At 48.2% G+C, this 15,674-nt stretch overlaps 2 protein-coding genes across 5 annotated transcripts in view; one reads left to right on the top strand and one right to left on the bottom strand.

The window, feature by feature from the left end:
- pde1ca (phosphodiesterase 1C, calmodulin-dependent a) overlaps window positions 1–11,871 on the top strand; it is a 27,266-nt gene extending 15,395 nt beyond the window's left edge. For 3 of the 4 annotated variants that reach the window (XM_057013194.1, XM_057013196.1, XM_057013197.1), the window contains 10 exons: window positions 1,660–1,800; window positions 2,460–2,560; window positions 2,642–2,770; window positions 4,188–4,289; window positions 4,662–4,782; window positions 5,625–5,706; window positions 5,796–5,916; window positions 8,578–8,726; window positions 8,918–9,079; window positions 11,538–11,871. In XM_057013194.1, the coding sequence (XP_056869174.1) occupies window positions 1,660–1,800; window positions 2,460–2,560; window positions 2,642–2,770; window positions 4,188–4,289; window positions 4,662–4,782; window positions 5,625–5,706; window positions 5,796–5,916; window positions 8,578–8,726; window positions 8,918–9,079; window positions 11,538–11,701 (1,272 nt within the window). In that variant the 3' untranslated portion in view covers window positions 11,702–11,871. Of the gene's footprint in view, window positions 1–1,659; window positions 1,801–2,459; window positions 2,561–2,641; window positions 2,771–4,187; window positions 4,290–4,661; window positions 4,783–5,624; window positions 5,707–5,795; window positions 5,933–8,577; window positions 8,727–8,917; window positions 9,080–11,537 lie in introns of those variants that run through there. The other variant, XM_057013195.1, reaches the window with a different exon arrangement.
- Window positions 11,872–13,015: 1,144 nt separating this feature from the next.
- ppp1r17 (protein phosphatase 1 regulatory subunit 17) lies at window positions 13,016–14,553 on the bottom strand. Its single transcript, XM_057013199.1, has 4 exons — window positions 14,535–14,553; window positions 14,316–14,404; window positions 14,089–14,247; window positions 13,016–13,356 (listed from the first exon to the last, which is right to left on the bottom strand). The coding sequence occupies exons 2-4, from the start codon at window positions 14,368–14,370 to the stop codon at window positions 13,286–13,288; spliced, it is 285 nt and encodes a 94-aa protein (XP_056869179.1). The 5' UTR covers window positions 14,371–14,404; window positions 14,535–14,553; the 3' UTR covers window positions 13,016–13,285.
- Between the last annotated feature and the right edge of the window lie 1,121 nt (window positions 14,554–15,674).

Here is a 15,674-nt window from a genome sequence, read left to right as displayed (position 1 = left end):
TGCTGGTATATCATCGGGTGACTGGAGGATGAGGTGCTGGTATATCATCTGGTGACTGGAGGATGAGGTGCTGGTATATCATCGGGTGACTGGAGGATGAGGTGCTGGTTATACATCGGGTGACTGGAGGATGAGGTGCTGGTATATCATCCAGTGACTGGAGGATGAGGTGCTGGTATATCATTCGGTAACTGGAGGATGAGGTGCTGGTATATCATCGGGTGACTGGAGGATGAGGTGCGGGTATATCATCCAGTAACTGGAGGATGAGGTGCTGGTATATCATCGGGTGACTGGAGGATGAGGTGCTGCTGGTAGTATATCATCCAGTAACTGGAGGATGAGGTGCTGGTATATCATCTGGTGACTGGAGGATGAGGTGCTGGTATATCATCTGGTGACTGGAGGATGAGGTGCTGGTATATCATCTGGTGACTGGAGGATGAGGTGCTGGTATATCATCGGGTGACTGGAGGATGAGGTGCTGGTATATCATCGGTGGTGACTGGAGGATGAGGTGCTGGTATATCATCGGGTGACTGGAGGATGAGGTGCTGGTATATCATCCAGTAACTGGAGGATGAGGTGCTGGTATATCATCGGGTGACTGGAGGATGAGGTGCTGGTATATCATCCAGTAACTGGAGGATGAGGTGCTGGTATATCATCTGGTGACTGGAGGATGAGGTGCTGGTATATCATCTGGTGACTGGAGGATGAGGTGCTGGTATATCATCTGGTGACTGGAGGATGAGGTGCTGGTATATCATCGGGTGACTGGAGGATGAGGTGCTGGTATATCATCGGGTGACTGGAGGATGAGGTGCTGGTATATCATCTGGTGACTGGAGGATGAGGTGCTGGTATATCATCCAGTGACTGGAGGATGAGGTGCTGGTATATAATCTGGTGACTGGAGGATGAGGTGCTGGTATATCATCGGGTGACTGGAGGATGAGGTGCTGGTATATCATCTGGTGACTGGAGGATGAGGTGCTGGTATATCATCGGGTGACTGGAGGATGAGGTGCTGGTATATCATCTGGTGACTGGAGGATGAGGTGCTGGTATATCATCGGGTGACTGGAGGATGAGGTGCTGGTATATCATCCAGTGACTGGAGGATGAGGTGCTGGTATATCTGGAGAAGAGCTAAGGAGAAAGGACATGCTTTTGAGTGGAGACAGTGATGTTTGACCTTCAGCCTGACATATTTCCCCAGTGGTCTGAGCTGTTTCAGCGAGGAAGTCTGTGTTCCACCTGCAGGTGGAGTCAGTTAAGTTGAGCTTGGACAGTCTGTCCCGCTGAAGAACAGGGACTATCATGTTTATGGCAGAGATGAAGTCCACAAACAGGATCCTGGCAGAGGATCCAGGGAAGTCAACATACCAGAGGATGGTTTCTGGTTTTTGGGGAGCTGGGATGATGGTGAAAGCCTTGAAGCATCAATGAGGTGTTGAAGACATCCGTGAATACTGGAGACAGCTGCTCTGCATCATGTTTCGGGCAGGATGGGGGCAAGGTGCCCAACATGTTCCCCATGCTGGTCCCACATTTACTAAAGAGTTCATAGTTTAGGAGCTTGGAACTTGGGCTTTCTTTGTTAGGATCTCTGAAGAATAAACAATATTTATTGATGTTTTCTTGCCTTTGATTCAGATCCCAGTTTCTGCTCTCATATCATTTGTGGACTCGCTAGAGGTGGGCTACAGCAAACACAAAAACCCATATCATAATCTGATACATGCTGCTGATGTCACGCAGACCATACATTACCTCCTCCTCAAAACTGGAATGCTGGTAAGACTATTGACTCACTCACTGTCCAATGTTACGTGTGTTTCCACTGAATAGTGGGTTTGTGGTGGACGTATCAGCCAAATCCTAGTGGAGGAGTTTCCCCTGTGATTTTGGCCGCCCCTCTCTTTGTGTGCCTGGTCATAGACCTTATAATCCAACAACAGCTCCAGAGGCGTCTTCACCTGAGAGCAGCTTCCAGATCATCTATACCCATAGATCCTTCACACCAGGTCACCCAAAATCAAAAGGACTAAAGACTTTTTTGTCTGAATAATTAAGAGGCTCTTGAAATGCACAAGATCATCTTGCATGACAACTTCTCGGTCAACTCTGTACGAGATCAATTAGCTCAACAATAAAGACGATCTAAGCAAATGAGATAAAGATATGGAAGAGAACAAGTATGACCACTTTGTCATGATCACTGTGGCTGATCCTCCAGGAACTGTAGGAGACACTCACGATCTTTACATTCCCTCCTGGCAGCACCAAGAAATGTTTATATGATAGTCTTCTTCTGCTCCTCACCTCCAACTAATTTGTGGTGGGATGTGAAACTTGCAGGTGCTAAAGCTACTTTAGTGGTTGTCCTTCTAGAAATATCACATGTCACCCCTACGTCATACCGTGAGTGTTCAGTGTGTCCTTCTTTCTTGCAGCATTGGTTATCTGAGTTGGAGATCTTTGCCACAATTTTTGCAGCTGCCATTCATGACTACGAACATACAGGAACCACCAATAACTTCCATGTTCAAACCAGGTATTATTGCAAATAGTACAGAATAATGTGAGTTCAGCAATATTTCCATTTAAACTCATTTGATTTCCCCCCATTTTCCAGGTCGGATATTTCACTTTTGTACAACGATCACGCCGTTCTGGAGAACCACCACGTCAGCGCTGTCTATCGTCTTCTGCAGAATAACGATGAAGTTAACATACTATCAAATCTTTCCAAAGATGACTGGAGGTAAGAAAAGAAAAAGGCTTTGAAGTTAATACCAGCTCATGCGTGCTTGCATGTCCATCACTATTATTTGATTTCTAATTTGATTGAGAAGCATTCAGATTCAAATTTACGTTTATCAGACACTTTTATCCAAAGCATCCTACAGAAAGAGTCACTAAAGCCACTCTGCCATTGAGACCAATGTAAATGAAATGCTAGCTTCCAGTCCCAAACCATCTGGTGCAACTACCAACTGGTAGAGCAGAGCCATTAGGAGAGGGAGAGAAGAAGGATATAAACTGGAGAGAAGGAGAGATGAGGAGAAAGAGAAGTTTTTCTGATGTTGAATCAGTTAAAGCGGCACCACCGGGAGAGTGAGGCTACATGATCTGAAAAAGTCAGTTCCACATCAATCGTGACTCCAAGCTTTCAAAAGCTTTGGAAGAACAAGAGAGCAGGTATCAGTTCTGAGGAGGTGGTTGTTCAAAGGTAAAGTTATGTTCTTTACAAGCTGCACAGTTGTGATATCCTCTGTCCTCAGACCCTGGTCGGGTCAGGAAAAACTTAAAATCAAACCCTCTTAGGGAAAAAAAAAGATTGTTATAATTATTGACTGTTAAGATAATTTTGTGCACTTTGGCTACATCTCTGTGTATTTTGTAAAGGCAAAAGCTTTTATGGTGAGAAAGAAACAGAGAAATAATTACAATGTTTTATTGAAGTAAATCACAGAGAGTTGAAGTGAAAAAGCAACAGTATTCACCAATCATCAACAATGATCAGCTCCTGTTAGCATTCCAACTAGCAAATGAGCCATCATAAGTATACACGTAGTCTTGCTCTCCAACCTTTGCACACATTGTCAACATCTCAATAACAATAACCGAATGTTCCATTACATATTTAAGTGAGCTACGTCAATAACCCAAGAAGAAGGTTCTGGGAAAGCAGTCAGACCAGTGGGTCGTGGGCGATGAGACAGCACGTTCAGTAAAAATGATGATGATCTGTGTAATGGGACAATGCTTTAAACCAGTTTAAGACGAGATTAAATCAGACGCTGAGTACTGGGGAAGGAAGACCACAGTAGGAAGTCCATCACCCTACGCTGGGCGGATTGGAAAATGGTTGACCTCTTTCATATTGTGAAAACAATTGGAAGCTAAAATAAGAGAAGAAGAAAGCCCTCCTGATCTATACCATAAACGTTTGTGGTGATCCGTCATGAGAGGAGCAAGAGGAAAGAGGAATGGGAAAGACAGCGACTAGAAATGACATCTGAAACATGCACTGATACACGTGAACCTTATCTGACAACCAGAGAGAGGTGGCGGGGGGGAAGATACGGCTTCTGGACTACCCCTACCCCTACCCCCAACCCCAACCCTGTTTCACCATACAATGTGCTTGTGTATCTGACTGCCATTCATGCTTTCAGAGAACTTCGTAGTCTGGTGGTAGAGATGGTGCTGGCCACTGACATGTCCTGCCACTTTGAGCAGATTAAAGTCATGAAAAGCCTCCTGCAGCAGCCTGATGCGTGAGTATCTCTTATTTTAGTCACTCCCATCTGCAGGCCCTGGAGTGGGAATATCTACCTTCCTAACCTGCCCACAGAGGAATAAAACAGGTTGCTGTTTGTAAATGCCATTGAAATATGCTCGAGATTCAAAGGTTTGTGTTGCTACTTTCTAAGAAAGCTCGTCATCATTGTAGATTCTAGTTCAACAAATTTAAGGCAAATTTCTAGGAGGAAGATTAGAGCAAAATACCCACAGGAACTATGAGTAGAATGGATTTTTGGCTGAAATGAAAGAGACACTCACAGGCTCACACACACACACACACACACACACACAGGTGCGTGTAAGAGTAGCATAGCCTGCCTGTAACTGAGTGACTGCGCTTGCAGGATAGACAAAGCCAAAGCCTTGTCCCTGCTGCTTCATACTGCTGACATCAGTCACCCTGCAAAACCCTGGAGCCTCCATCACCGCTGGACCTTCTCTCTGTTGGAGGAGTTCTTCAGACAGGTGATCACACTTTACAAGCTGGAGATGCTTTTTACAGGACATTAAAGGGTCTTCACCACCAATAATATTGATATTTATTCATTACAGCAGTCAGGCACAACATTCTGACGACAATGTATGAGGCAACAAATGAACATTTAGTCCCCAAACTTGCGTGTGACTGGGTGTTCCCAGTCTGCCCTGGTCAGCATCTGTCAGACATGAACCTGTGGCGGGGTCATAGGGTCAAGGCCCACTGATTCAGGTGGGGGGTTTGAAGGCTGTCTGAGCTTACAACAGGCCTTCTGTGTTGGGAGTATGCACGCCATATCTGTGGCTCCGGTTTCCTCCACCATCAAAACATGACGCTTGTCCATCGCCCCCCCACATCCAGGTTGCTGCTCTAGTGGCCGACCGGTCGAGGGTTAATTGCCCCCACAAGGACAAATAAAGTTAAAAAAAAGAATCCTAGATCTCAGTCCAATAGAGCTTCAGTGGATTCTAGCTTCAACAGGCAGGACAGTCTGGTGTCCTGGTCTTGGTAATTCAGGGCGACAGTTAAGAGGGAATCAACACAAAATTAGGTAGGTGGTCATAACCTTATGTCTGAAAGCTACGAATATTAAATCAAAATAAACCATAAACCTGAAAAACCGTTATTTGCACATCATGGTGAATTAGTGTTCTTGAGTATCTACAGTGACTAACTAAATAAATTAGCTTCTGATGAGTCTTTTTTATTATTAGCAGAAACAAAACCGTGATCATCGTATAACAGGTTTTGATATGCAGCTGAGGATATTTTTAATTCAGTAATGATCAGCCTGCCATAAAGTCACTTTCAAAGAGTTCCACTTTTTCAGGGTGACAAAGAAGCAGAGCTGGGTCTACCCTTTTCCCCTCTTTGTGACCGCAAATCCACAATGGTAGCCCAGTCCCAGATTGGTAAGGTGAAGGAATGTAGTTCAAGTCAGAAAATGGCTGAACAGGAAATGTGTCTGTTGAAATTAAATTCTGAGTTGGAATTCCTACAGGATTCATCGACTTCATTGTGGAGCCAACTTTCACTGTCATGACAGAAATGATTGAGAAGATAATGACCCCCCTCATGGAGGAGGCATGTTTGCTGGGCCTGGATGGCTTCAGACGTTCAAGGTCAGTGATTTTTGAGGTAGGTCTACCTGTCTGACGCTGCCTAACACCCAGGCGCTGCGGGGATGGTTGGGTACCTTCAGAGCAGCTGCCCATTTTTGAAACCACCTCGGGAACCAGTCGCTTTGACCGTCTTGTCTTGTCTTGTCTTGTCCCGCTTTTTACGGATCCGGGTCGTGGGGGCAGCAGCCAGATGCCTTGACTTCCCTCTCCCCAGAAATTTCTTCCAGCTCTTCCGGGAGTATTCCAAGGTGTTCCCAGGCAATCCGAGAGACATAGTCTCTCAGCATGCCCTGGATCTGCCTCAGGGGCCTCCTCCTGGTGGGACATGCCTGGAAGATTCAAGATTCAAGATTCAAGATTCAAGAGTACTTTATTGATCCCTTTAGGGGGTGTCCACCAGGGAAATTAGCATCTCCAAAGATCTACAAGCATCTACAAAATTTCCCACCACCATTACACCCCATTGAACCTATTAAAGATAATAAAAATATAATAAAATAAGAAATAAAATAGAATAAATTAAAAATAGAATATGAATATAAATATAAAACTATAAAAATGTTCCAGTTCTCCTGTTGGCCCTCCTCCCCCCCAGTGAGGAGTTGAACAGCCTGATGGCTCGGGGGATGAATGAGTTCCCCAGTCTGTTGGTCCTGAACTTGGGGAGGCGCAGCCTCTGGCTGATCAGGCTTCTCTGGCTGTGGATGACAGTGTGCAGAGGGTGGCGGTCATTGTCCATGATGCTCCGCAGCTTGTCAATAGTTCTCCTCTCTGCCACTGTCGCCAGAGACCTCCCTAGGGAGACGTCCAGAGCTCATCTGAAACAGATGCCTGAGCCACGGCAGCTGACTCCTCTCGATGCGAAGGAGCAGCGGCTCTATTCCGAGCTCCTTCCGAGTGACCCGAACTCTAAGAGAGCGCCCAGCCACCCTGGGGAGGAATCTCATTTCCACCACTTGTATATGCGATCTTATTCTTTTGGTCATTACCCAAATTTCATGGTGAGAATAAGAACATAGACTGACTGATAAATCGCCTTGCGGCAAAGCTGTCTCTTTACCAGAATGTTCTGGTACACCGGCTGCATATCTACAGGAGCTGCACCAAGCCGCCTGTCAACCTCACGCTCAGTCGTGTACAAGACCCCGAGGACCCCTCCACCTGAGGCAGGACTTTACCAGCCTGGAGAGGGCAAAGCTCCCTTTTCACATTGAGAACCATGGCCTTGGATTTGGAGGTGCTAATTTTCATCCCAGCTGCTTTGCACTCAGCAGAAAACCGCCCAGGACATGCTTTAGGTCCTGGTTTGATGAGGCCAACAGGAAAACGTCATCTGCAAAAAGCAAGGATGAAATCCTGTGGTTCCCAAACCGGACTCCCTCCGGCCCCTGACTACGCCTAGAAATTCTGGTGTTAAGCCAAGGGAAGTCAGAAACAGGATCCAAAATGAAGACAAGGACCAACCTGACCATGAAAAGGTTTATTTTCTAAAACAAAAGGTTACAAAAGGGTAAAGCTGCAACAGGTGGGAAATGTGCAGGTAAGCGAGGCGGATCTCAGCAGCACTGAACTGGGAACTGTGGAAAAATAGGAAAAGAAGATAAAGGTTATGCAGGTAAATCTCACAAGGAATGCAGACTAGCAAAAGTTTGATTTCAAAAGGGGAGCCAAGCGTTACCACAGAGGAACTACAACGATCTGGTGATGAGAGTAGTCGCTCCTTAAAGCTGCCAAGTCAAACACCCCAGATGGGCTGCGGGTGAGGGAGGTGGGGTTTCAGACCTGCCTGCCAGGGAGAGGAGAAAGAACCAGGAAAAACACAACAAAAACCACTGAATCCTAACACCAGGTGTTGAGCCTACAGGAAGTTGGGCCCGTGACGCTGCACCCGGACGGTCCCATGAGAACAGATTTGGCCCCCAGGAGCTTGCCACAGGCCTGCATCCAGAGTGAGGCCCCAGTAACGCAACTTCGGGCGACGTAAACGACCTTGATTGTGTGATCTCCATGGTGTGTTGGTGAACCACCCTTAGTCTGGCCCATGTTTGCCATGGGAGGCGCAGCCAGGGGCATAACAGTCCCAGACAACCGAGCTCCCAGGCTTATCCGGGCACACAAACCCCTCCACCGCAGTAAGGTGTTGGTTCAAGGAGGGGGCGGTTGTTTTAACCTCATGGTTTAATTAGTTACGTTAGTTATGTTTCCTATTTTAACAACATCCGCAAATGTCTCTTTTCAATTTATCATTTAACTTCTATTGACTGAAAAAATGTTTGGGTTTTTTATTGAACTGTAAACTTCATTTGAGCAAGAAAAAATGTTGTTTATGAAACAACGAAATATTTTCCCATTTAATTTGCTTCCTGGCAAATGCAGCAGAATCTTGCTAAATCCAGAAACAGGATAAGTTTGTCCTGCTCAAAGGTGTTGAAGCTCAGAAGGTTTTTGGAAAGGTTATGGATATCAGCGATATAATATTGAATGGAATTGAATTTCGGTGGTAAAGATATTTTGTTGTAGAACTAAGTGCATTATTTTATATGACCATTATTTATAAGAATGCCACACTGTGACTGTATGAGCTAATGCACCATCTGGCTAACAGCTCCAGTGGTTTTGGAATGTGTATGTTGATGACACGAATGTCTCCACCTTCTACAGTGTCAACAGTATTAGCTGTAGTGATGGAAAGAGTACGAAATCAGATGGAAGCTGCTCTTTGGCCTCAGTGGATTTTAACAGTTTCAAAGCCACTTGGATCCGAGAGGTTCACCAAAACAAGGAGACATGGAGAAGCCAAGCAGCTAAAGGTAACAGCACCAACTCATTTCTATCCTTAACTTACAGTAATGTTACAATACTGCCTTTATTCTGGACCAGGATTCATATTTTGAAGCACAAATTGAAGACGTTTTAACTTCGTATGGATGTCATGTGATGCCCAAATAGTGGCATCAGATAACGTGTGTGCATCTGTGTGTGTGTTTGGTGGTGTTATTAGAATTGGAGGAAGATGCTCAGAGGTGCCAACATAAGAATGGGATAAAAGAAGAGAAATTTATAAGAAAATTGCTGAATGTAACTGACAAAATCCTGGAAATGAAAAGTGATAGACAGAAGGAAAAACAGGAGAACGAAGGAGGAGCCAGGGATCCAGGATCAGGTACAAATCACACAACTGTCAGTCAGTATCTTGCAGGCCCACAGGATCTCAGCTTGGCCATCTTTGGATGTGTGTGTGTTTTTACATGATACCAGCTACCAACACGTATCCTCAAGGAGGAACAGAGTTGGGAGACCAGGAGGTGGACCATCCAATTTCCGGAGTAGAAGTTGCCGAGGTAGTGAAACAGCTGCCTGGCGGCGGAGCTCCGGGAGCGGATGTGATCCTCCCGGGGTATCTTAAGGCTCTGGATGTTGTAGGGCTGTCCTGGTTGACACGCCTCTGCAACATTGCCTGGACATCAGGGGCAGTGCCCTTGGACTGGCAGACCGGGGTGGTGGTCCCTATTTTTAAGAGTGGGGAGGGTGTGTTCCAACTATAGGGGGATCACACTCCTCAGCCTCCCTGGGAACGTCTATGCCAGGGTGCTGGAAAAGAGGATTAGACTGATAGTCAAACCTCTAATCGAGGAGGAACAATGTGGGTTTCGCCCTGGTCGTGGAACCACGGATAAGCTCTTTACCCTTGCTGGGGTGCTTGAGGGGAGTTGGGAGTTTGCCCAACCAGTCCACATGTGCTTTGTGGACTTGGAAAAGGCTTATGACTGGGTCCCCAGGAGCATCCTGTGGGGGGTGCCCCAGGAGTATGGGGTGGAAGGTCCCTTGATAAGGGCCGCCCAGTCCCTGTACCAAAGGAGCAGGAGTTTGGTCCGGATAGCCGGTTGTAAGTCGTACTCGTTCCCAGTGAGGGTTGGACTCCGCCAGGGCTGCCCTTTGTCACCGGTTCTGTTCATAACTTTTATGGACAGAATTTCTAAGCGCAGCTGGGGAGTGGAGGGTGTCGAGTTCGGTGGGCGGAGGATCTGGTCAGCAGCTCGATGACGTAGTTCTTCTGGCGCCATCGAGCAGGGACCTCCAACAAATGCTGGGACGATTCGCAACCGAGTGTGAAGCGGCAGGGATGCAAATCAGCACCTCCAAGTCAGAGTCCATGGTCCTCGCTCGGAAAAAGGTAGAGTGCCTTCTCCGGGTTGGGGAGGAGGTCCTGCCCCAGGTGGAGGAGTTCAAGTATCTTGGGATCTTGTTCACGAGTGAGGGTAGGATGGAACGGGAGATCGACAGGCGGATCGGAGTGGTGTCAGCAGTGATGCGGGCGCTTAACCGATCCGTCGTGGTGAAGAGAGAGCTGAGCCGGAAGGCAAAGCTCTCGATTTACCGGTCGATCTACGTCCCAGTCCTCACCTATGGCCATCAACGCTGGGTGATGACCGAAAGAACAAGATCGCGGATACAAGCGACTGAAATGAGTTTCCTCCGCAGGGTGGCCGGGCTCAACCTTAGAGATAGGGTGAGAAGCTCGGACATCCAGGAGGGGCTCAGAGTAGAACCGCTGCTCCTCCACATCGAGAGGAGTCAGCTGGGGTGGCTCGGGCATCTGGCCAGGATGCCTTCCAGACGCCTCCCTTTAGAGGTGTTCCGGACATGTCCCACCGGGAGGCGGCCTCGTGGCCGGCCCAGGACCAGGTGGAGAGATTACATCTCTCGCCTGGCTTGGGAGCGGCTGGGGGTCCCCCGGAGGAGCTAATGGAAGTGGCCGGGGAGAGGGCTGTCTGGGCATCCCTCCTGAAGCTGCTGCCCCCGGGACCCGGATTCGGATAAGTGGGAGAAAATGAGACCAGACCAGACCAGCTACTTGTCTGTAATGTAGCCACAAGAGGGGTACAAGGCAGTGCTTTATTGTGCTGGTCCCAAGCCCGAATAAATACAGAGGGTTGTGTCAGGAAGGGCATCCGATGGAAAACTTTTGCCAAATCAAACATGCAAATCAAACCTATGAGCTCCATACAAGATTGGTTGAGGCCAGGGTTAACAACGACCGCCATCAGTGCTGTTGTACGGGATGCCAATGGAAACTGGACTACTGTTGGTCGAAGAAAGAGAGAAGGAAGGTCTGTCCTTAGGAAGAGAGAGAAGAGGAACGCCAAGAGTCTAGGACTGAGAGTAGGAAGTAGGGCAGGTTTAGTATCCAGGAGTGGAACGCAGGACAGATGGTGGTTGACTTAGTTATCTGCTGTAAGATGGAGTATCTGTTTGTGAATGAGAGGGAGCCAAGTGGGAGAGTGAGGTTACAGGGACAAGAGATCAAGAAGGTGGAGGCTTTTAGGTACTTAGGGTCAACAGTCCAGGGCAACAGAGAGTGTGGTAAAGAGGTGAAGAAGTGTGTAGAGGCAGGCTGGAACGGGTGGAGAGTTTCAGCTAAAATGAAGGAGGTGTCCAAGACTGTGGCGAGACCAGCCATGTTGGGTGGTCTGGAGACAGCGGCAGAGCTGGAGGTAGCAGAGATGAAGATGCTGAGGTTGGCTTTGGGAGTGGGCAGGACGGAGAGACTCAGGAAAGAGTCCATCAGAGGGACAGCACAAGGAGACACGCTGGATCATGACACCCTGTATTTTATTCAGATGTCCAGCTGAAGCAACAGACCCAGAAGCACAACAGACCCAGCTACTGTGCCGGTTCCTATGGGCTCTTCAGAATAAAGGTGTCGGACTTCCAGCCTATTGATGCCAGAGCAAAAGCACGCAAGTTACAGAACATATCCCTGCGGTACCGGAAGAGACTTTAGTTACTCTACACTGTTGAAAATGGATCCCTGCTTCAGTAGATCACATCTGAGCTTCATTTGAACCTCTGCTCATCGTGTCTTAGTCTCTTCTAATGTCATTTTTATTTTCTTGCTTAAAGCAAATTCATTTCCGATCATTATAACTGTAGATTAAAGGTCCCATTTTCTGCTTCCTGTGTCATGTTTTTATTCTTTAAAGTTTGAACAGAACTGCTCTGAGATCAGGGCCTGAACAGGAGTCGGGATGATGAGGAATCCTGGTGGGACGTTTGGATACAGGATCAAACTTTCTGCACGACAGGGATGATAATAGCGGTCCAACACAGTCCGCTTTTATCTTCAGAATTGCTCCAACAAGGTTGCAACAACCCACATTTTAGAGTGTGCCACAGGAATCTGAAGCCCCACAGAAACTTTATTAACGAGACTTTTATGTTACGGAAGCTGCAGAACCAAACCGAGTGGATCGGTGTTTCAAACATTAAAAAAGAGTTTTTCGTGTGTACGATTCTAAACTGTTGACAGGAAGAGACGTCTGAACTCGTAGGAGGCTGCAGAGTTGGTGATGGTCTCGATTTCCTGCTGTTACAGTCCACATACTGGAGAACAGGGTTAGGGTTAGTATTTAACGTAGCAATCGTTAAACACATTAGCATCTGGGAACCGCTAACCCTAGCACAACCCCAACCCTCACATCACATATGACATCAGGAATCACGTGATTTTACATTTGCTCCCCCCCCATCACTGCTGTAATGTTTCCTTCTGTCAACAAACAGTGTGTGCTAAACTCTGTGCTAACTCTGTGCTAACTCTGTGCTAAAGATTCTCTTCCACTCGGATTAAAGTTCAACCTACCTTTAAACTGGAACACATAACCCTCCACAGCGTAGCCACAAAGCTCTTCTGCTCCCTGGGCTCCAGGATGGAACTCCAAAATGTGGCCCAGCTAGTTCCTGACAGCTGATGCGTGTTTGTGTAATGGTGCCAAAGAGGGGCGGGGCTTAACTTTGGGCCAATGGTGGAACTGGAGAAGACTTAAACAAGTGAAACTGGAACTAAAGTCTCTCAAGACTTAAACATGACGAAATCTTTACCAAAACAATAAGTGATCTAATTAAATGTAGCTTATTTTTATACAATAACATTAGATTTTTTCACATTAATAAGTCTAAATAAAAATAAAGCAAGGGGTAATATTATCTAAAGATAAAAGGTATGATTAAAAATTGTACATTTATTAGCTATTGACATTGCCGCTATGCTACATTGCATCCAATCAAACAATATTGAGGAAGCCCGAAAGCTAACGAGTGTTTTTATTCATTCACGTATTTATTCATTTGTTCATTTACAGCAACTTCCACTGTTTTCCCTTTTAATTAGTTGGAATTTGATTATAATTGCACGGAAGCATATTTCCAAAAACAAGAGCAGGAATCTGACGAGTGGACGCTTTGAGGACCACTGAGACAATTCTGACGCGCCGTCAACAAGGTGAAACCAGCAGCCGGTTCAACCGGGACTCTTGTGTTACAGATGAATGTAAGAGAGAGAGAGAGTGACTGGAAGATCAACGGAAATTCACTCTTTGCCACCATTTTCCTCACTCTCAGAGTGGACCAGAGGATTGTCCACCTTCAGTTGTCTCACTCCTGTGGAGGACAGACTCGGGTTAGTGTCAGTGACAGAACTGCTGAGTCTGTGTGTGTGGGTCTGTAGGTGTGTGGGAAGGTGTGTGGGATGTTGAATTGTGATTGTGACATCACTCCAGTTGGAGTGTGTGTGGACCAGGACCAGGACCAGGACCAGTCAGCACCATGGGAGGACCGTGACTGAACCCTGAGTCCTGTGAGAGAAACAGGATCTTTTTCCCATTCAAGCACACAGATGACATAAAGCCTAGCCTAGCCTCACCTAGCCTAGCCTCACCTAGCCTCACCTAGCCTAGCCTCACCTAGCCTAGCCTAGCCTAGCATGGCGTAGCTGCCTGCTTCCTGCATTCTAGCTGGAGTCATTATCCACATCTATATATTTAGAAATACATAAATTCATGTCTATTTATGAACACATTTACTGAACATGAGCTCCCCAACACTGAAGAACCTGACAGGGACACAAACTACTTGTTCTGCTTTTTATATTAATATTTTATACACACACCCCCCCCCACATACACACACCCCCCCCCACACACACACACACACCCACACACACACACCCCACACACACAACACACACACACACCCCCACACACACACACACCCACCCACACCCCCCCCCCCCCCCCACACACACACACACACACACACCCCCCCACTCAGCAGGAGATGGTGGCGTCCTCATTCAACATGGAAACATGAAGACCACAGTACTCCTGCTTTCACCTGGAACATGTGGAGGACACGTGAAGATGGGTGTATCCTTCCTGCGGGGCTTCTTGCTTCTGGTGTCTTGGTCCTGCTCCTCCAGCTCCTCCTGCTCCTCCTGCTCCTCCTGCACCTCTGCACAGAACCCTTCCTCTTCATCAGGTCTGACTTTCTGGTCTGGAACAGAACAAGACCTGGTGTAGGTTTCTGCCTGTGCAGCTCATGCTCCTGACTGAGGGTCTTACAGTCCGCTCCTTCCTGCGTCATCTTTCGTCTTTCAGGCTCCAGGGTCGACTTCATCCAGCCTGTCTTCAGAGGAGACCTCGAGAAGTTTCTGCACACATGTTGGAACACGCACGAGTCACAAATGAAGATGATTGACAGCAGCAACCAGCTCCTCTTCCTCCTTCTGTGTGGGGAATCATTCCTAAAAGGACATGAAGAAGAAGAGCGCACGTCCTTACCTCCAGCCAGCCGGCACAAGACACCCACTGGAGGACAGAGAGCCATTTAAGCAGTGTGGAGGCTGGGGGGCGATAGGGGAGGAACAAGGCTGGGAGAGGGAGGGGGAGTTGCTCCATCATGTGTTGGTGAAATGATGAACTAATTACCAGATTAGTGGGTCCTTGGCTCCATACCAGCGTCAGCAGAGTGATTCTATAGTCTAATTGTCTTATTGTCCTCGTCTCACCTCACTCTCACCAGGACGGGACCTTTTATTGTCCTCGTCTCACCTCACTCTCACCAGGACGGGACCTTTTATTGTCCTCGTCTCACCTCACTCTCACCAGGACGGGACCTTTTATTGTCCTCGTCTCACCTCACTCTCACCAGGTGGGGACCTTTTATTGTCCTCGTCTCACCTCACTCTCACCAGGACGGGTGACCCACCCACACCCACACACAGCAGTGAAGTGGCTCCTCTGGCCTGGTGGCTCCTCTGGTCTGGTGGCTCCTCTGGTCGTGGTGGCTCCTCTGGTCTGGTGGCTCCTCTGGTCGTGGTGGCTCCTCTGGTCGTGGTGGCTCCTCTGGTCTGGTGGCTCCTCTGGTCGTGGTGGCTCCTCTGCCGTGGTGGCTCCTCTGGTCTGGTGGCTCCTCTGGTCGTGGTGGCTCCTCTGGTCGTGGTTGCTCCTCTGGTCGTGGTGGCTCCTCTGGCCGTGGTGGCTCCTCTGGTCTGGTGGCTCCTCTGGTCGTGGTGGCTCCTCTGGTCGTGGTGGCTCTCTGGTCGTGGTGGCTCCTCTGGTCTGGTGGCTCCTCTGGTCTGGTGGCTCCTCTGGTCGTGGTTGCTCCTCTGGTCTGGTTGCTCCTCTGGTCGTGGTGGCTCCTCTGGTCGTGGTGGCTCCTCTGGTCGTGGTGGCTCCTCTGGCCGTGGTGGCTCCTCTGGTCGTGGTGGCTCCTCTGGCCGTGGTGGCTCCTCTGGTCGTGGTGGCTCCTCTGGTCGTGGTGGCTCCTCTGGTCTGGTTGCTCCTCTGGCCGTGGTGGCTCCTCTGGTCGTGGTGGCTCCTCTGGTCTGGTTGCTCCTCTGGCCGTGGTGGCTCCTCTGGTCGTGGTTGCTCCTCTGGTCGTGGTGGCTCCTCTGGTCGTGGTGGCTCCTCTGGCCGTGG

This window comes from Takifugu flavidus, chromosome 17 (genome assembly GCF_003711565.1).
Source record: "Takifugu flavidus isolate HTHZ2018 chromosome 17, ASM371156v2, whole genome shotgun sequence".
In the NCBI taxonomy this organism is placed as follows: domain Eukaryota; kingdom Metazoa; phylum Chordata; class Actinopteri; order Tetraodontiformes; family Tetraodontidae; genus Takifugu; species Takifugu flavidus.
This window is presented reverse-complemented; position numbering and strand designations above follow the sequence as displayed.